The following is a 17,262-nucleotide window of genomic DNA, read 5'->3' as shown; positions in this document are numbered from 1 at the left end:
TCAACACCAATCGCGGGTCTTAGTTTTAAAAGTAAGACCCTTCATATGGTGGGTTCTCATTTTTAGTTCTTTTCTATTTGAATTTTGTCTTCTAATCTAAGTAAAGCTACTATTACACGGGCCGATGAAGGCCCGATAATAACTGTAAATGAGCGCCAATCTTCTAGATCGGTGCTCGTTTACTGGGCCTATTACACGGCCCAATTATCGTTTAACAAGGGCTGTAAGGACATCGTCAACGATGTCCTTGCAGCCCTTGCTTTAACTTTATACATTACCTGTCCAGGCTGCAGGGCTCCTCTAGCGGTCTTCTCCCCGGATCACCTGCGCTCCAGCTTCAGAGTGGCCTGTCCCAACGACAGGCCGCGGCAGTCCCGGCCTGTGATTGGCTGAGCGGCCTGTCAACTCAGACAGGCCGCTCTAAAGCTGGAGCGCGCGGGACCCGGGGAGAAAAAGACCGCAAGAGGAGCCCTGCAGCTTGGATAGGTAATGTAAATCGTCAGTCGCCGGCTGTGTACCGCTATTACTTGTAGCAATGTGCGGTCAGCGCCCGACAATTATAGGTTCGGACCTATATCAACAATCAGCAGTTGATCGTTGTCTCCGGCGGATCGTTGTATTTATTACACGGAGCGATAATTGGCCAATTATTGTTCCATGTAATAGTACCCTAAAATGTGGTTGCAGACCTGGTTCTGCCATAATCCAGTTTGTTTGTTTGAGAGGTGGTCATACACATTAGATACAAATAGGTTTAAGGTTAAACAATTGTCGAATAGACAATCGTGTGATGAGTGATCAGCTAGCTAACATGATTTACATCTTAGTCCAGACCGGCTGTTACAATCGTGGCATAGATGACAGAGGACTCCAGATAAAGAACGGACATCGGAATTGATCTTTTTGGAAATATTGTGAGTAGAGATAAGCGAACAAGGCCGAGGTTCTGGTTCGTACAAACCCGATCTATCAACATTTGACTCCCGATGTCTTCCCATTCCGTGGGGAAGGTGGAGACAGACCAAGTCCCATCTGGAAATCAGGGATACAGTCTATGACCTAGGCTGTATTGCTGTTTTCCAGGCAACACTTGGACTGTCTCCACCTTCCCCACAGAACGGGAAGACAGTGGGATCCAAATGCCGATGGTTCAGGTTTGTATGAACCTGAACTTCAGCCTGGTTCACTCATCTATAATTTTGAGATCATTCTTTCCTGAGAGATTGTGAGTAAAAGCTGAAGACCATCTAACCGAGTATCAGCAAAAATATCAAACACAGCCAGTCTACTTTCCCAAACAATGACAGACTGCTATGAGTTAACACCACTGTTTCTTGGTATCTTTCACTCGATGCCGCTTTGTTTTGGCTTTAATTCCCTGTTTTTGTATGGGTTACAGATTTCTGGTTGTGTTACACCTGTGGTCAAAAAAGGATATAAAGGAGTAAAATACAAACTGGCCAATAAAGTCGAGTTTACTGTGAATCTATATACTGTATATCATTGGGGCCTGCCATTGCCTATTTTGTTAAAAAATGAAGGAAAATAAAAGCTTGTACAACATACACAAGTACAAGTAAAACACTCTTTATGCTCTCCTGAGTGGCTGGAAATGCCAACTTTATAAATAAAAACATCAGACAACTATAATTAGTTGACATTTTCACTTTTACTTACCAAATTTCCATACTGAATATGTTGTATCCAATTTTCATAGAAAGCTGGAATTATGTAGAATTATTTAGCCACTTGTCCCATGCATTTCTATAATTCTGTGCCCCTTCTATTACTGTAGCACTCACCTATGCAGTAGGGACAGCACTGACCCTTCCTTAGAACTGGTCTTTCACAGGTTACAGGCGGACAGGACTCAGAGTAGCAGCTGATCATCCCATCCATGCAGACACAGCTAGTGCAAACATTGGGTTTCCAAGACTCTGCTGCCAGGAAAATGTCTCCCTCGTCATTCTTGCAGTAGCTGGGCAGACTGTCATTGCCCGGTGCAGAAGGCTGAAGAGATTCATCTGGAAGATTGAAGGTAAACATTTAGTGGCAGGAAGTGTCAGCTCAGATCTCTTAAACTGGGCAAACTAAATGGATATCAGGTACAAAATGTATTTTTCCCTGGCACTAGGTACCGTACAGCCTGTGTCCTGCTTATCCAACACAAGCTAGTTTACAAGATGGAAAATACATCTGAATGTTCCACTTTAAAAAGACAAACATGAAAGCGACCTTACTATCCAAAGATAGCTCTAAGACCACAGATTGCTTTCTGGGTCATTCTCAAAGGCATTCCCGGCCTTTTTGTTACCTGGCTCCACTTGACACAACCAGTTAAAGCGTATCTGTCACTTTTTTTTTAAAGAAATCAACAGGGGTTGTGATCACAAACAGTTTTGGAATATATTTGGGCTTTTTTCCCCCAAAGTTTTCTGTGTGTAAATCAACGTTATACATTTGGCCAAACAGTGGTCCTTGCTCCGGCATGCCGACATCTGGTCTTTTCTCTGTTCAAAAAAGAGAGAACACAGGAAGTCCCAGTCCTTTGTGCACACACGCAAGGAAAGACACCTGCTCAACTGAGGGCAATTACCTTAGGCTAAGTATATTACTAACTTTTGCTAATTATATTATCAGCTCTGCAGCTTACCAGGAGACTATGCTCTTTGTTATGCAACAATTCAGTCACTATAATGTCACGGTCACAGGTTTTGGTGCTGTGTGACAGGAGAGCTGACCATACAATGCGAGCACCAGCCAGGATTCTCTCCTACTGAATGTGGACATGCACACAAGTGCAGTGAAGGAAGACACCTAGTGGCCATAAGTATAATGTTAATTTAAACATAAAAAACTAGCTGTGGTTTTGCAGCTCAGCTCCCCTGAAATGAATGAAGCTGAATTGTAATACCACAGACAACCTGAGGACATGTGTGGTGCCGTTTTTGCAAGAAAGTAGCTGTGATAACCCCTTTAAGGTGAATCCAGCTATGTAAGTGAGACAGATTAGATGCAAGGGAGAGACTGCCTGCAACCTTTTATATGCTGTTTTCAGACAGTGCTTCCCTAGCAATTTGTCTCAGATTACTTAGGTCTTCAACTACAGAGTAAGTAAAGGGTACACAAAGGACAAGGATCTTATTTTATAGCCTGAAATGTTGAGCAGGGATACAACAAATAACATGGGAACACAGCTATTAACACCGTAAAAAATTTTTTTTATAAAACATGCATTCGTTTACTGGATCTCACACACATATCTGACACTATTTGAAAAAAAAAACGCATTTTACATTTCAGCCCTAAGTGAAAGTATTCTAGCTGTATTCATGTTTTCCATGACTCCCTAGAGCTGCATTCTCCAGCCACCGAGTCTCTAATGCTGAGCGAATTTGCCAAACCCAAAAATTTGGCAAGTTCGCTCAACACTACACACCAACATTTGGCTGTGCCAAACATTCATGTATATGGGAGATTAGGAGAGATCTCTAAAGGGGATCCCAAGATCTAAAGAGTGCCGCAGCCTCTTAATAAAATTGCCGCATTATTCTCCTGGTCAATGCAACCCAGCTATGTGCATAACTTACATCACTTTCTAGCATATATTATGTAAAATACATTTGGATGCAGAACACCAGGACCTTCCATTTAACCAACACCCACATTTTCACGAATGTATTATAGGTAGTGTAAGGCTATATTCACACACAGTCTGTTGCATAGCTGTATCGGCTGCAGGAACATTATTTTAGTAGAAGTGACTTGTGGGCACCATTGGGTGTGCCCACAAATCAATTAACCATTCACTCTTATGACGGTATGGCTGCCGGCCGTAATTTGTTTCCGGACGTTGTTCAGTGAACAAAATCTAGAAATAATAGGCATGTTCATTATTTTAATGCCTTTTGCCCTTTCTATAGAACAGGCTTTTAAATAACTTATTGGGAGCACAGCAGGCGGCATTGCATTGAATTCAATGCAATGCCACGCCCTGCAGAAAAGAACGGACGCTGATTTCATTACAATCAGCGTCCATTCTTTTCAATAAAAACACGTAGTGGGAACATAGCCTAAAAAGGGGAAAAGTCACAAAACACTGTATTCACAAAAATGTGCAACTTATATGTGAGAAAACTGGTGTACAAGCTTAATAAAGTCCTTCTGTATACTTCTATGCTTTCTTGCTTGGAATGCACCCAGTCCATGCCCAACTATCACTTATGAAAAACATTTCCAATCTATTTCAACCTTGCTGGGCTCCCGAAAAAATATCCCACCAACACTGTAAGTAGATCACTGCTATGTCATTAATGGTGCTTCCCAGGCATGAGCAGGCTGTTCCCTCTTGTACAATACAAGGACAAGATCAGGTTATAGCTTGTGTTATTTAGCGTGTGTATGTGATTCTGTAAGTAAACCAATATTAACATTGGAGAGGGTAAGTGTTATCATGGTTCTTCCATCCCTACAGTGTCTGCTGCATCATCTGACAAAATGCTTTACCTCCTTATGTGTTTTGGAAGATAAGCAAAAAAATCTATCAGCTCTGAAAGAAACAGAGAAGGCAGATAAAAAAAGAGAAGGCAAAGAAAGATAATTTATAAGCTTGTGTCTGTTCTCTATATAACCTCAAGACATTGCCTTAAAATATCCATTCTATAGATATCCACTGATCAGCCATAACATTAAAAGCACCCACCTAATACAGCTCCCAAAGATGCGCTACGCCTTATTTTCAGGGGATATGTCATTTTAACGTGAAACAGAATTCATACTCATACATATTGTTGAACAAAAAAAAAATAAAAATTAACATTTGAAAAAATGACTATTACATACTGTATAGTAGTTATCATAAACTAGCATAACTAGACAACCCCCCCATCCCCTTAGTGGCTTGGTGGGGGAGGGGCTCTTATTTTCAAGGGGTTGCCTTATTTTGGGGGGATGCCTTATTTTTGGGGAAACAGGGTAACAGGGTATTAAGTAGCTGCCCCTTCTGCTAACAAAACAGCTTTGACCTGTGAAGGCTTTAACTCTACAAGACCTCTGAAGGTGTTGTGTGGTATCTGGCACGAAAATGTTATTATCAGGCCTTTTAAGGCCTCCTTAGAAAGGACTTGTTTTTCCAGCAATTCCCAGATATGTTTGATCACATGGCGATCTAGGGGCTAGGTCAACATCCTGATCCCAGCATGATCCATTCTGTGGGATCAGAAAAGCCTACCTCAGCTCCCCATGCACATCAATGAACTTTGGGTAACCATAACCCCCCTGTAGGCATGATGAATTGATCATTGGAAACATTGTATGATAACAGAATGGATGAGAGATCCATTCTTACACCTTGAATGAAATTCCAATGAAGTGGTGGCTCATATTTTTATCTACTCATCTCACTAAGCCAATCTTTGGAAAAGGCTATTTTAATTTTTTTAAATTTTGCTTTAGCCAATGAGATGGAGATGGTATGCCCTTCATATTATTTGCATAGACAGACAATATTATTAGAAATGTTCCATTAAAAAAAGATATGGAGCAGAAGAAATATGGAAAATGGATTATAAAATCCAGTTCTGACTTAAAGTTTCCGAAAGTTATTTCACAAACTGCCCAATATGTCCCCTTTAATGTATTCTCTACGTAATTGAACCACCACGATAACTGTTAAATTAAACATTTCAACGGCTGTTAGACGGCACAAAAGAAACCTTAAAGAAAAATCCTTCACATCTGTACAGATGAAAGAGTAAGGTCCAATAAATCTCAAAGGGATTTTTTTGCACTACATCAGCTTGATGTTTTACCAGTAATTACTGAAGAAATGTGTAAATACGAAGTATCAAACCGTACAGCTGTGTTGTTTTAAGGAACTAACAGATTTCCTACTGAATATTCAATGTGCCCCAAACAAAAGAGGCTACAGTGTGTGAGGGATGTATCTTCCCTTATGCAGCTACCGGTGTATCAGCCGCTGCGTGAATAAAAGACATTGTTAATGTAGCTGGGTGTCTTGCTTCCTGAAGCTCAGATTCAGAACCTCAGCATCTGTTCTTTTACATGCAATCGGAAAAGCAGCGCTGTGTGTCAGGGAATCTGATCTTTGAAAACAAATGGAAGAAAATACATTTTAAAAGGATAGGCAGATCTCAAAGATAGGCAACTTTACCAATATATATTCAAAGAATTTTTGTGGAGCGGTTTGCACCAGGTTTTTTTAAGTAAAAAAAAATGCACATTACAATGCACACCATATTTGCAACTTTTTATTTCTCCTTTTGACCATGGACGAGGTCAGCATTTGTACCGATATGTCCTACTACAAAGTAGCCTCATACGCAGCAAGCTACAGTATAATGCACTGTGTGTTGCGACACCCTTGTATTGTGGTCAGCAGTGACTTTTTCAGCCATTTGTGCTCCACTAGCTCTTCTGTGGAATTACTCTAGGCAGGACGACAACCTTAACTCTCTACCTGCTTCGATGAGTCCTGGGTGCTCATGACTGGCTGGCTGTTCGAACCACTGCATACTGGGACCCAGTTGTCTAGCCATCGCAATTTGAGCTTGTCAGAATTCTTCAATTCTAAAATGTTAAATTATAATTGAGCATCCTTTTCATGTTCAGCCTTCTTTTTGGCCATTGCATTTTTTTTTTGGGGGGGGGGGGGGGGGGGTACAGCAAAAGCTCAAGCAGAAACGGGCATTTTACATTTGTAACCTGAGATTTACGATGGGGTGTTTACTGTAGATTCCAAGATACTGTATGTGCCGAGATACATGCCAAAATGTTACCATATTTTGTCAAATAAAGATACATTCCAAAATGTTACCATATTTTGTCACATAAAGAGCTGGAAAGCCATTCCTGGCGGGTAATTTCATATCAGTAAGAATAACAGAAGTTAAATTAAACTGAGTGGGAGCTAAGGGACATTTTCCATTGACATTAATTGGAAAAAGCTGCCCCCAAAAACATAAGTAGTTCCACAGCCTTACACATCCCTGTTTTTCTTTCACAACTTTAAAGTGTAACTGTCGTATAACTTTCAAAATCTAAACCAAAAGTAGATGTGATATAAAGCAAGTTTGCAATTAACACGGCACTTCCTGTTTTCTGACACTTTTTATTTTTTTCAAGTCCTATGTTTCCCAAGTCATTTGAGCGCTCACAGAGAAGGTAGTCATGTGATTGACGGACACATCGAGCCGTGACTCTCTGTACTGGCCGGAATTTTGTGTTTAGTCTGTTTTTTTCAACCAGCACGAGTCAGAAAATCTGCCTTCTGGAGACTGGATCTGGATTTCTGGTAGGTTCAGCTTTATTTTACAGCATGATAACAGCAACAATAAAAATAATGAATGTATATTGCAAACTTGCTTTATATCCCATCTACTGTTGATTTAGATTTTGAAAGTTATAACAGTGACACTTTAAGTACTCATCACTTGACGCCTAATATACCCCTTGACACGAGCCATTGTCATATCAATGGTTTTCACTCCAAACTCAGATAATAGCCAATTGGTGCATTATAGAAGAGTGTATAACTTTTCACTGCCAGTTAATAAGCTTTCTTAATTCTCATTTAAATACTTTTTTCCCACTTTAACCTACATGACAAAAAAACAAAAGGAATGCAAAATATTAAGTTTGATTGCTGGAAAATGAAGCTCCCAACATATATGCTGGATATATGGCCAAAAAAAACATGAAACAGTATGTCATAAAGTTGCATATGTCTATGATTGTAAAAGGAAGAAAAAAAATTTACTTTGTAATATCTGTGGAATGCTCCACACTTTCCAATTACATTACATTAACAAACGCTAAAAAGACATTATTTTGGCATCTGGTCCACATATATGCCAAATATACTGTGAAGAGAGTCCAATCTGTATTGTCAGTGTGTCAGGACCTATTCTCCACTTTTCTTTATAAACTTTATAAAACATTAACTTCCTGTCTATTCCTCTATGTTCATTCTGTAAGGGGCATCATAGTGTTCGCTATGTACTGCAAAACATTAAAAGATTCATTGTAACCTAATGATTTGCAGAAATAAACAACCATACAGTAACTAGACACTTGAGCGGGGTCATGACAGTCATCCACTGAGCATTGAGGAACATGACAGCACACTCAGGAACTGCATGGTGTTAACAATGTAATAGCATGACAGCTTACTCGCAGTTTCCTTTCCTGTTCTATTTCTGGAGTAATGCTACATCTGTATCAAATTACCCTACTTAGTAAGATAAGACTGCTCAACACATTTGGTCATGAAAAGAAAAATTATATTAAATATGAAGAAAAGTCTAAAAGCCTATTATAAAATTAGGCCTTGTACATTAAAGGGGTTGTCCGGCGATAAAAAATTTTTCACAGAATAACACACATTACAAAGTTATACAACTTTGTAATGTATGTTATGTCTGTGAATGGCCCCCTTCCCCGTGTCCCCCCACCCCCCACCCGTGTACCCGGAAGTGTGGTGCGCTATACATTACCTGTCACGTGCCGACCACGGTCTCCGATCCTCAGCAGTGACGTCTTCTTCGGGAGCCCAGCGGATCTTCCCGAGTGCCAGCCGCCCTCTGCAGCGTCATCCGAAGCTCAGCCGCGATTGGCTGAGCATAACTGTGCTCAGCCAATCGCGGCTGAGCTGCTGATGACGTGGCCGCGTCATCAGCAGCTCAGCCGCGATTGGCTGAGCACAGTTATGCTCAGCCAATCGCGGCTGAGCTTCGGATGACGCTGCAGAGGGTGGCTGGCACTCGGGAAGATCCGCCGGCCTCCCGAAGAAGACGTCACTGCTGACGATCGGAGACCGTGGACGACACGAGATGCGGTGAGTATAATGCACCACACTTCCGGGTCTAGCGTGGGTGGGGGGAAACACGGGGAAGGGGGCCATTCACAGACATAACATACATTACAAAGTTGTATAACTTTGTAATGTGTGTTATTCTGTGAATAATTTTTTATCGCCGGACAACCCCTTTAATGCTTGAGTAAATGTACTTTAGGCTATTTACTATTAAGGCTGGGTTCACACTATGTTTTTCCTATCCGTTTAACGTATACGTTTTATGGAAAAAAAACAGATGCAAAAATGGATGCAATTGTATTCTGTCCGTTTGGATCCGTTTTTCCATTGACTTCCATTATATATATAAAAAAGGATCGTAACGGATCCGTTTTTTAACGCACACAAAAATTGGGTTGACTACATCTTTCTGTCCATTAAAAGTAACCAAATAAAGACAGATACATAAAACGGATAGGAAAAACGTAGTGTGAACCCAGCCTTAGTGGGAAATAGTTTATGTGAATGGACAAAATGGCTTTCCCTACTGATACTGAACCACATATTTATTAATCAATCTATGGCTAGAATATAGGAACTAGAAATAATGACTCTATAAACTGATGGAGAATTAAAGGGTAGAGATGAGTAAATTTACTGTACAAGCAAAGCTAATAACGGCAATCTGCTTATCAGCCTGCTGCTTTTAAAATCCATGCCGCTCCGAGCCGTTCCACCTAGGTGCCTGGAAAAGTTGGATCCAGTCCTGGGGAAACTTCTCCCGGGACTGGATCCAGCTTCTCCAGGCACCCTGGGCAAAGCGATACAAACTTCAAAAGCAGCAGGCTGATAAGCAGATTGCCGAGCTAACGAAGTGATTCACTTTGTTTGTACTGTAAATTCGCTCATCTCTATTAAAGAAGTATTATGATGCTTTTGGAAAACTTATATGCTAATGGTGCTATGCAAAATTAAAAAACAACAAAAAAAAAAATATACTCACCTAGCCCTTGCTCCCCTTTAGCTCCTGTCCGGCTCTTTCCAGTCTTGCCCAACTAATCACTGGCCAAGATAGGACATCCCTAAGGCCAGTCATTGGTTGAGGGGGGCAGGTCCTGCTCTAAGCACTTGTTTTGGAAGCAGGAAGAACAGGGAACCAGACAGGACCAAACAGGAGCTACAGGGGATCATTGGGGAAAAGGGATAGGTAAGAAAAGTTTTGGTTTTTTTTTTTTGCAAAAGCACTAGAATACTACTTAAAATAGGTCACCCCTTTAGTGTATATGGATGTTGCAAAGGGCTCCTCTGCTTGGGAAACCTTCTATATGTCATCAAAAGAGCAGAATAACTCACTATGGCAAATATGGGCTGTTCATGATTTATATGAATAGCCACTGACAGCTAGACAAATATTTCTGCTGTTTGCTGGTGGTCTCAGGAGCCAAATGCATAGTGATCAGATGTCCCAGCTCTCAGTGACATAATATTGGTGCCTCTGCAACAAAAGTTGTAAATCATCAATGAATACTTACCACTGGCGGCATATATATATATATATATATATATATATATATATATATACACACACACACATATACATGTCATAAAACGGACAATAAGCTTGAGACTGTGGGAAAGTCAGATTCCCTGCAGCAGCTTAGTAAACACATTAATTGAATACAGCTCAGAGTTTATGGAATTCCTCCAATGGTGCAGCAGGCTCTCATAAAACATTATATTTAAACAATCTTCGACTTGCTGGGCCACATTGTATGACTTCTTTTAGTAGTTAATAAATAAATACCTCATGGTAACAATTGTCCATGAAGTCACATACACAAACCTAGCTTCATACTATATATTTTACTGTGAAAGCTCAAGCAAAACAAACATTTATGATTTTAATTAAAAAAACAAAACAAACTATAAACAATCCTTGGAGACGTATAGGACTGCCTGGGCGGACTAATGGATTTCTGGGTGTGTTCTACCCTTGCGTTGCTCATCATATCTTCTACCCCCAGGGTAGACGCCACCCCTGTACCTGTCATTCTTTATCGACCAGGAATATATTGTTCAATATTGTTTGCTATCTTATTTTACAAAATAACGGGCCTTGTCATCCTTGTTTTGGCCTTATTAGGAAGTGACTGGTCGGTGTATGACATACAATAACCATTACCAGGATTTTGTTGTACGACTTTTTGTACACTGGCGTAGTGACCATGGAGGCAGACCACGCAGCTTCTAAGGGGCCTGCCCCAGTGAAGTGTGGTCTTCCTCCATGGGACTTCTCACTTTAGCACGGACCAGCTTCCCTTCCTTAGAGAGCCACCGGCCCACACAAGCTTCCCGTCGGTCCACACCAGCCCTGCCCACAGACAGCCACTGGCCTGCAACAGCCCCCTGCTCCCAGACAGCCACTGGGCTGGCTCCCCCTGCATTTCGCTACTGGATTAGATACCAATGTGAAGGGGGCACTTCATCTCTGCTTAATCATCATGGTGTTAGAGAGTGAACAAAATCCGAAAAAAAAAAAAATGCTTAGATGGTATTAATGACTGATATAGAGTAAACACTCCAATATTCCTCCATTTAAAGGGTTATTTCAAAACACTTTTCATACAAAGAAATTACTTAGATCATACTATCTCACACATCTCAGTGAGGCTTGGAACCCAACCTAAACTGTCAATGTACAAATAACTATATTCCCTGTAAATCACATTGTTTTACATGTATTCCAAACGTGTGTAAGCTTGCACATACTTTGGCAACATCATAAAGCCCTGGGCTGAATAATGAAACAGACCTATAATCATGACGCACAGATTATTTTCAAAGCTCCAATCATTGCACATACTGTTTATCTTATGTATGGGGAAATCAGACTAAACCATTATGCCAAATAGTTTTTCATGCCAAAAAACTGGGATTTTGCATTAATGTTCTATCCTTAAATTGGATCACTGAGGGTACCACCCCGGGACCACCATCGCTAAGCACAACAAAGGGTGTGACTACATCTGATCTGATTTTCAGCTAATTAAAGCGAATAGTGCTGAATTGTAGTACTAGACACAGCAAGATAGATATGTGCGTCAAAGTAGCAGTACTGCAGTGTGGATTTGTAGGCCCTACTGATCACAAATCCATGACCTACAATAAAGATAAACCATTAATGTAAAATACCATGAAACATAATAACAAAGGTAAGCCAGAGAAAAAAAAATTGTTCTAGATCAACTGGTGCATACATACTGTATTAGAAATCTCAAGCCTTCAAGTACTTATCAGCTGCCGTATGTCCTGCAGAAAGTGGTGAATTATTTCCAGTATAACACAGCGCTCTCTGCTGTCACCTCTGTCCATGACAGAAACTATCCAGAGCAGGAGAGATTTTCTATGGGGATTTGCTATCGCTCTGGACAGTCAGAGGTAGCAGCAGAGAGCATTGTTTCAAACTGGAAAGAATGCACCACTTCCTGCAAGACATACAGCAGCTGATGAGTACTGGAAGACTGAAGATTTTTAAAAATACCTTTCTGGCACCAATTGATTACAAAATATTTTTTTTCCTCCAGAGTGTTGATCATCAGAATATATATAAGGGAGGATATAAGCAGGAAATCTAGCTGGTAGTAAAGTTTTCTTTGTTTTACTGTAGTTTTGTAAGTCCTTACATACTCTTCATTGCCAACACAAATGGTGGCGTGTGTGATATGATGTTATGGTGATACAGTCAGTGCCAGGATGGCACATGCAATCTTTTTAATACCAGAGTCAAATAAGAACCATCATGTATTCAGGGCTTAGTATTAAATCCCATTTACAACGTGGAAAATAATTTGCATATTATTCATAATTCTTCATCTCTAATTCACATGAGCGGCCATCTCATTTCATTTAGAGAAATAGCTATTTGTTCCGTGTTATATCAAAGGCAATGGAAAGCTAAATGTAAGTCAAGCCGCAATCAATGGTTAGATGTTCAAGGTACTGTAGCCTTATCTTTCCTTCCCCATAGGGAGTATCCACAAATGCAAAGCACCTGCATGTCCATGACGATTCCCTTCAGTCATGTACACTGAAATAAATGCTTGCCTTTGTTACTCTGACCTCTAAAATACCAGACAAGGATAACTATTGGTTTGATCAAGACCAGAAAATGAACTTCAGGTATGCAATGCCACTATCCAGCTCCTGACATGTGTCAAGGTGAGTGCAGTGATTTATTGACCCCGGGGAAAATGTAACGCTATAGCTGAAACCATGTTGATGGTTCTCTATAGAAAACAATAAATCTGATCAAGGAATGTCAATACGAGCCCTTTGTGTCATAGCTTTACATTATATGAAAAAAAAAAAAAAAAAACTCTTTTGGAATTAGTTTTTTTTTTTACACTGTGCCAGAAATATGTCTATAAGAATATCACTGATGTACATTTATAACTTAAAGTTTACACTATTAAAAATATATAGATTAAAGTGGATTAGCTGAATGTGATTCCTGACAACGTAGGTCTTATAACTCTTTTGGGCTGTCTCACTCAATGACTGACAGCTCACACGGTCAAGGCTGACAATTATTGAGTGAGACGCTCAATAGACATATGGACCCAGAGAGAACAGGGATTTAATGGGGTTTCCCCACAAACATTACAGTAAAGATTAGAATAATCTACTGATATTCCAAAGGGTCTAATATACTGTACTTTTTATTTACTGCAGAGCTGTCAGACTTGGTGCCTTAACATATCACATGTAAACAGTGCTACATTTGTCCTTATGTTTCACATACAGCATTTTTCTCTTTATACGCCTAATCCCTATAAATCTCCTTTCTGTGGCCGGGCATAGAGGCAGTGGTCACATGACCTTGCAGACTAGAAATCTGCAGAGGGTGCTTATATGAAGGCTGCCTCTGTGTATGGTTGTGTACATACTTCTTCTTTCCTATTCACATTTAGGCAAACGGGATAAAGGAGAGCAGATTAGAGAGCGTAAGCACTCTATGTCTGGTGTCTATGGGCTAGCCTCCACTTGGAGCGTCTCAGAGCGAGACCACTTCTTTCACACTCTACGAATGACTTGTCACTGAATTAAAAGAAATGTTGCATCTCACCAACCCATCACGGACATTTCTCAATTCCACAATATATGACAACCTAGAGCTGTCATTTCACGGCCATCAATCTTTTTTAGTCAGGAAAACGTTGCACACACATTATGCACAAGGAGCAGATCAGCTCCATTTGCAATCATGCCATCAGTCAAGTGTAAAGGTACAGGAAAAATGACATACGATGATATCCTATTATTTTTTCTCTCTTTTATATTTTGGTGTAGAGTCCTTTAAACCACATTTAACCATTCACCGATACCTGATCTAGCTGCACCAGGCTAAGAGGTGGCATAGACTCCTGCTTTCTGTATTAGAATCAGAATTTGCCAAAAGCATTCCAATAATATAGCTATGTAATACATAGCCCTTAATATATAATCTAACACTTGCTGGAGAACCGTGCTTGCATATACCAAAGTTGAATTACAGTAATTGCATTTTTCTTACATTTGGTTCCTAAGAGTCCTCGGCTCCTATAACTATTTCCTTCCAGCTCCTCCGCTCCACCTCTCTTGTGTGCGGCCCCGCGCTATAGTTTATTCCGAAACCTGTTAATCACTTTCAATCCGAAGTTATATTTTCACAGATCTTTTAAAATAGTCTGCAAAAGGGAGCAGGCTGTATGCTTTTCTATCACTAGCTCATAAATCTTCGGGTGGTAAATTACCAACAAGCAATATTACTATAATTCACACAGTATCAGCAAAAGGACCCACAATACGTGGGAAAATGTTCTGTTCGACATGCATGATTCTTTTGTTGTGCGATCATATAGCAGGGTAAGGAGCTACACCTGTATTCATCCATCATTCAGTCATACAAGCGCTTCATTTGGTGATTGAAGTTCCGCTGAGGGAAATTACACATATTTCCATAACTTACACCACCTGCAATTTAGGAAATTCATTATGGCAGCTTTTCTACCCTAAAGTGTTTCTGACGCATATGACTGTATATTCCGGACATGACTGGGAAGAGATTGTCCATCGAAGCAGTAGAATATAATATGTATCATCAAAATCACTTCAACAACTAAGAAGCGATAGCATTGATTGCTTAGCATGTAACCGTCAATTATTTGTGAATCTCGTCACATGATTGGGTATTGTGGCAAACAACTGTACAAAGAGAACAAATCTACATGTATATTACTTTCTTTAAAAAGTTAAATCTCTTTAAGATGACCACCTAAAATTGCATCGAAAATTGCAGAGAAAATGGCCACTGTGCACAATGCATAATGGCATTAAAAATCCATCTTTTGGAGAGGTTTCAGTGTAATAGAATCTGTGTTCAGTCACTTTGGTCTAAATAAGTGACCACTTATCCTAATGTATTGGTCATTATGTACTAAAGATGAAAAAGCTAGTCACAGGTTTGCAGCAGCCCTATGTAATTCCAGTAATTAAACTATAGACAGAGGTGGATTCCTAACGCTATGTTTCTAATGCATCTGAAAGTATGGCAGATCAGTGTTGTCCAAATGCATAATATGGAGCCCAAAGCCTGCTATTGGCTTATACTGTCTGTTAAATTACAGAGATATTCTACCCTAGAAGTGCCTAACACCATTTGGACATGATTTGCTATGTGGGTAGGAGCCCCTACTGGGGGGTATTTCCAGCTTGAGGTTTTATGACATATCCACATATGCACATACATAAATACTGGACTGTCTTATACATTTATTGAATACTGTAGCTACTACTCTGCATTTCTACACTTCTATTGAGAATGACAGGACTTGTTCATGAATGGTCACACACTCAACTATAAAACTGAAAGAATGCAATAGATTAAGTTTAAAATGTTGTGTATAACATATTCCTCAAAAGTTTACTCCCCCAACTAATAAAGATACACGTCTGCTGTATTGCTGGAACGTCTGAAACTCTGTGATTAGGGAAACTTTCTAATTAACCATTTAAAGGGAAAGTCAAGGCAAAACCAGAACCCCGGTCATGATGTGTCCAGCCTTCTCTTTCGGTCAGTGGCCATAGGGGGGGTTCCCTTCTAGGCCAATGACAGGCTGAGCGTACCGCAAACGTCATGACCCAGGTCCTGGCTGAGGCCAGGAAGCAGCTGGGGACCTGGGGATCGGAGTGGCAGTACGTGGCCACCAGTGCTGGAGGTAAGAGCATGTTATTTCTTTTATCCTCCCCAGCACATGTTAAAAAAAGAGCTTTGCCTGGAGTTTTCCTTTAATTTAACGATTAGAATCCTAAGTCTATTCTTCAGGATCTATAGAATTTTCTATGTTGACACCGCTGAATGCTCTAAATGTAGAGAAGGCAACCACTACAGCATAAGCTATACCATCAGACTGTGTGCATGTAAGAAATTTCATCCATACATGCTGTGGCATTGTCATACCTGGGCAATGAGGGCAGCAGGAGTCTTGAGTACGACTAGGGTTTTGACAAAGGAGCGGAGGGCAAACTTCAGTCTCGCACAAAACTCGCCCACTATGACAAGTGCACTGAGTACAAGAATCAATATTCCATGTCTCTCCTTCAACATAATACTCCCCTCCAGGAGCATGGCAGATGGATGGGTCTGTGGATTCTGGCTTCTTCCCGCTTGAGTCATCTGTAATAGAAGATTTGTAAATAGTATCAATAAGATTTGTCCTTTATTATCAGCAATACAACCACAGTAGACATTAAAGAGTCACTGTCGTATTTTTTTTTTTGCAGAAATCAATAGTCCAGGCGATTTTAAGAAACTTTGTAATTGGGTTTATTAGCCAAATCTGCCATTATCTGCATGTAAAAAGCCTTTTCCCAGGTCCCCCCCTCCTTCCTCTTTTTCATCCACTCTGAAAAATCTGAAAATTGTGACTTGTTGCAGGAGACGTCCCCTGTCTGCTCTAGGGAGAGGGGAGGGGGGAGGAGGAAGGAGGGAGTTAGCCGGCAGCAGAAAGCAGATAACAGAGGATTACAGGCAGGGAGCTGGGTGACAGCTGTAATCTGAGCTCAGACAGGTCACTGGTGATTGTCCAAGAAGATAACGGGTGAGATATTTGTAGATTAACTCTTTGTTGTCCTGTTTTGGTCTTTTCTTTAGCTCTCTCCATAGGAGAACAATGAAGACAGGGGGGAGAGCTTCAAACTGCTTTTTCATGATAAAAATGCATTTTTCTGATAATAAACCCAATGACAAAGTTTCTTAAAATCGCCTGGACTATTGATTTCTGCAAAAAAAAATTTCACGACAGTGACACTTTAAAGTGTAACTGTCATTTATAACATGTTTGCAGAAATCAATAGTACAAGCGATTTTAAGAAACTCTTATCTTTATTAGGCAAAAAGGCATCTTTCTGTA

The 17,262-nt window shown here is 40.3% G+C and overlaps 1 protein-coding gene across 2 annotated transcripts in view; it reads right to left on the bottom strand.

Moving 5' to 3' along the window:
* CRIM1 (cysteine rich transmembrane BMP regulator 1) overlaps positions 1 to 17,262 on the bottom strand; it is a 555,578-nt gene that overhangs the window by 33,581 nt on the left and 504,735 nt on the right. For both annotated transcript variants that reach the window (XM_069955382.1, XM_069955383.1), the window contains exons 12-13: positions 16,311 to 16,526; positions 1,803 to 2,024 (exon numbers count right to left, since the gene is read on the bottom strand). In XM_069955382.1, the coding sequence (XP_069811483.1) occupies positions 1,803 to 2,024; positions 16,311 to 16,526 (438 nt within the window). The remainder of the gene's footprint in view (positions 1 to 1,802; positions 2,025 to 16,310; positions 16,527 to 17,262) is intronic.

The sequence above is a fragment of the Dendropsophus ebraccatus genome, chromosome 15, assembly GCF_027789765.1.
Source record: "Dendropsophus ebraccatus isolate aDenEbr1 chromosome 15, aDenEbr1.pat, whole genome shotgun sequence".
Lineage (NCBI taxonomy): Eukaryota > Metazoa > Chordata > Amphibia > Anura > Hylidae > Dendropsophus > Dendropsophus ebraccatus.
The sequence above is the reverse complement of the archived record's forward strand: the minus strand, read 5'-3'. Positions and strand labels throughout refer to the sequence as shown.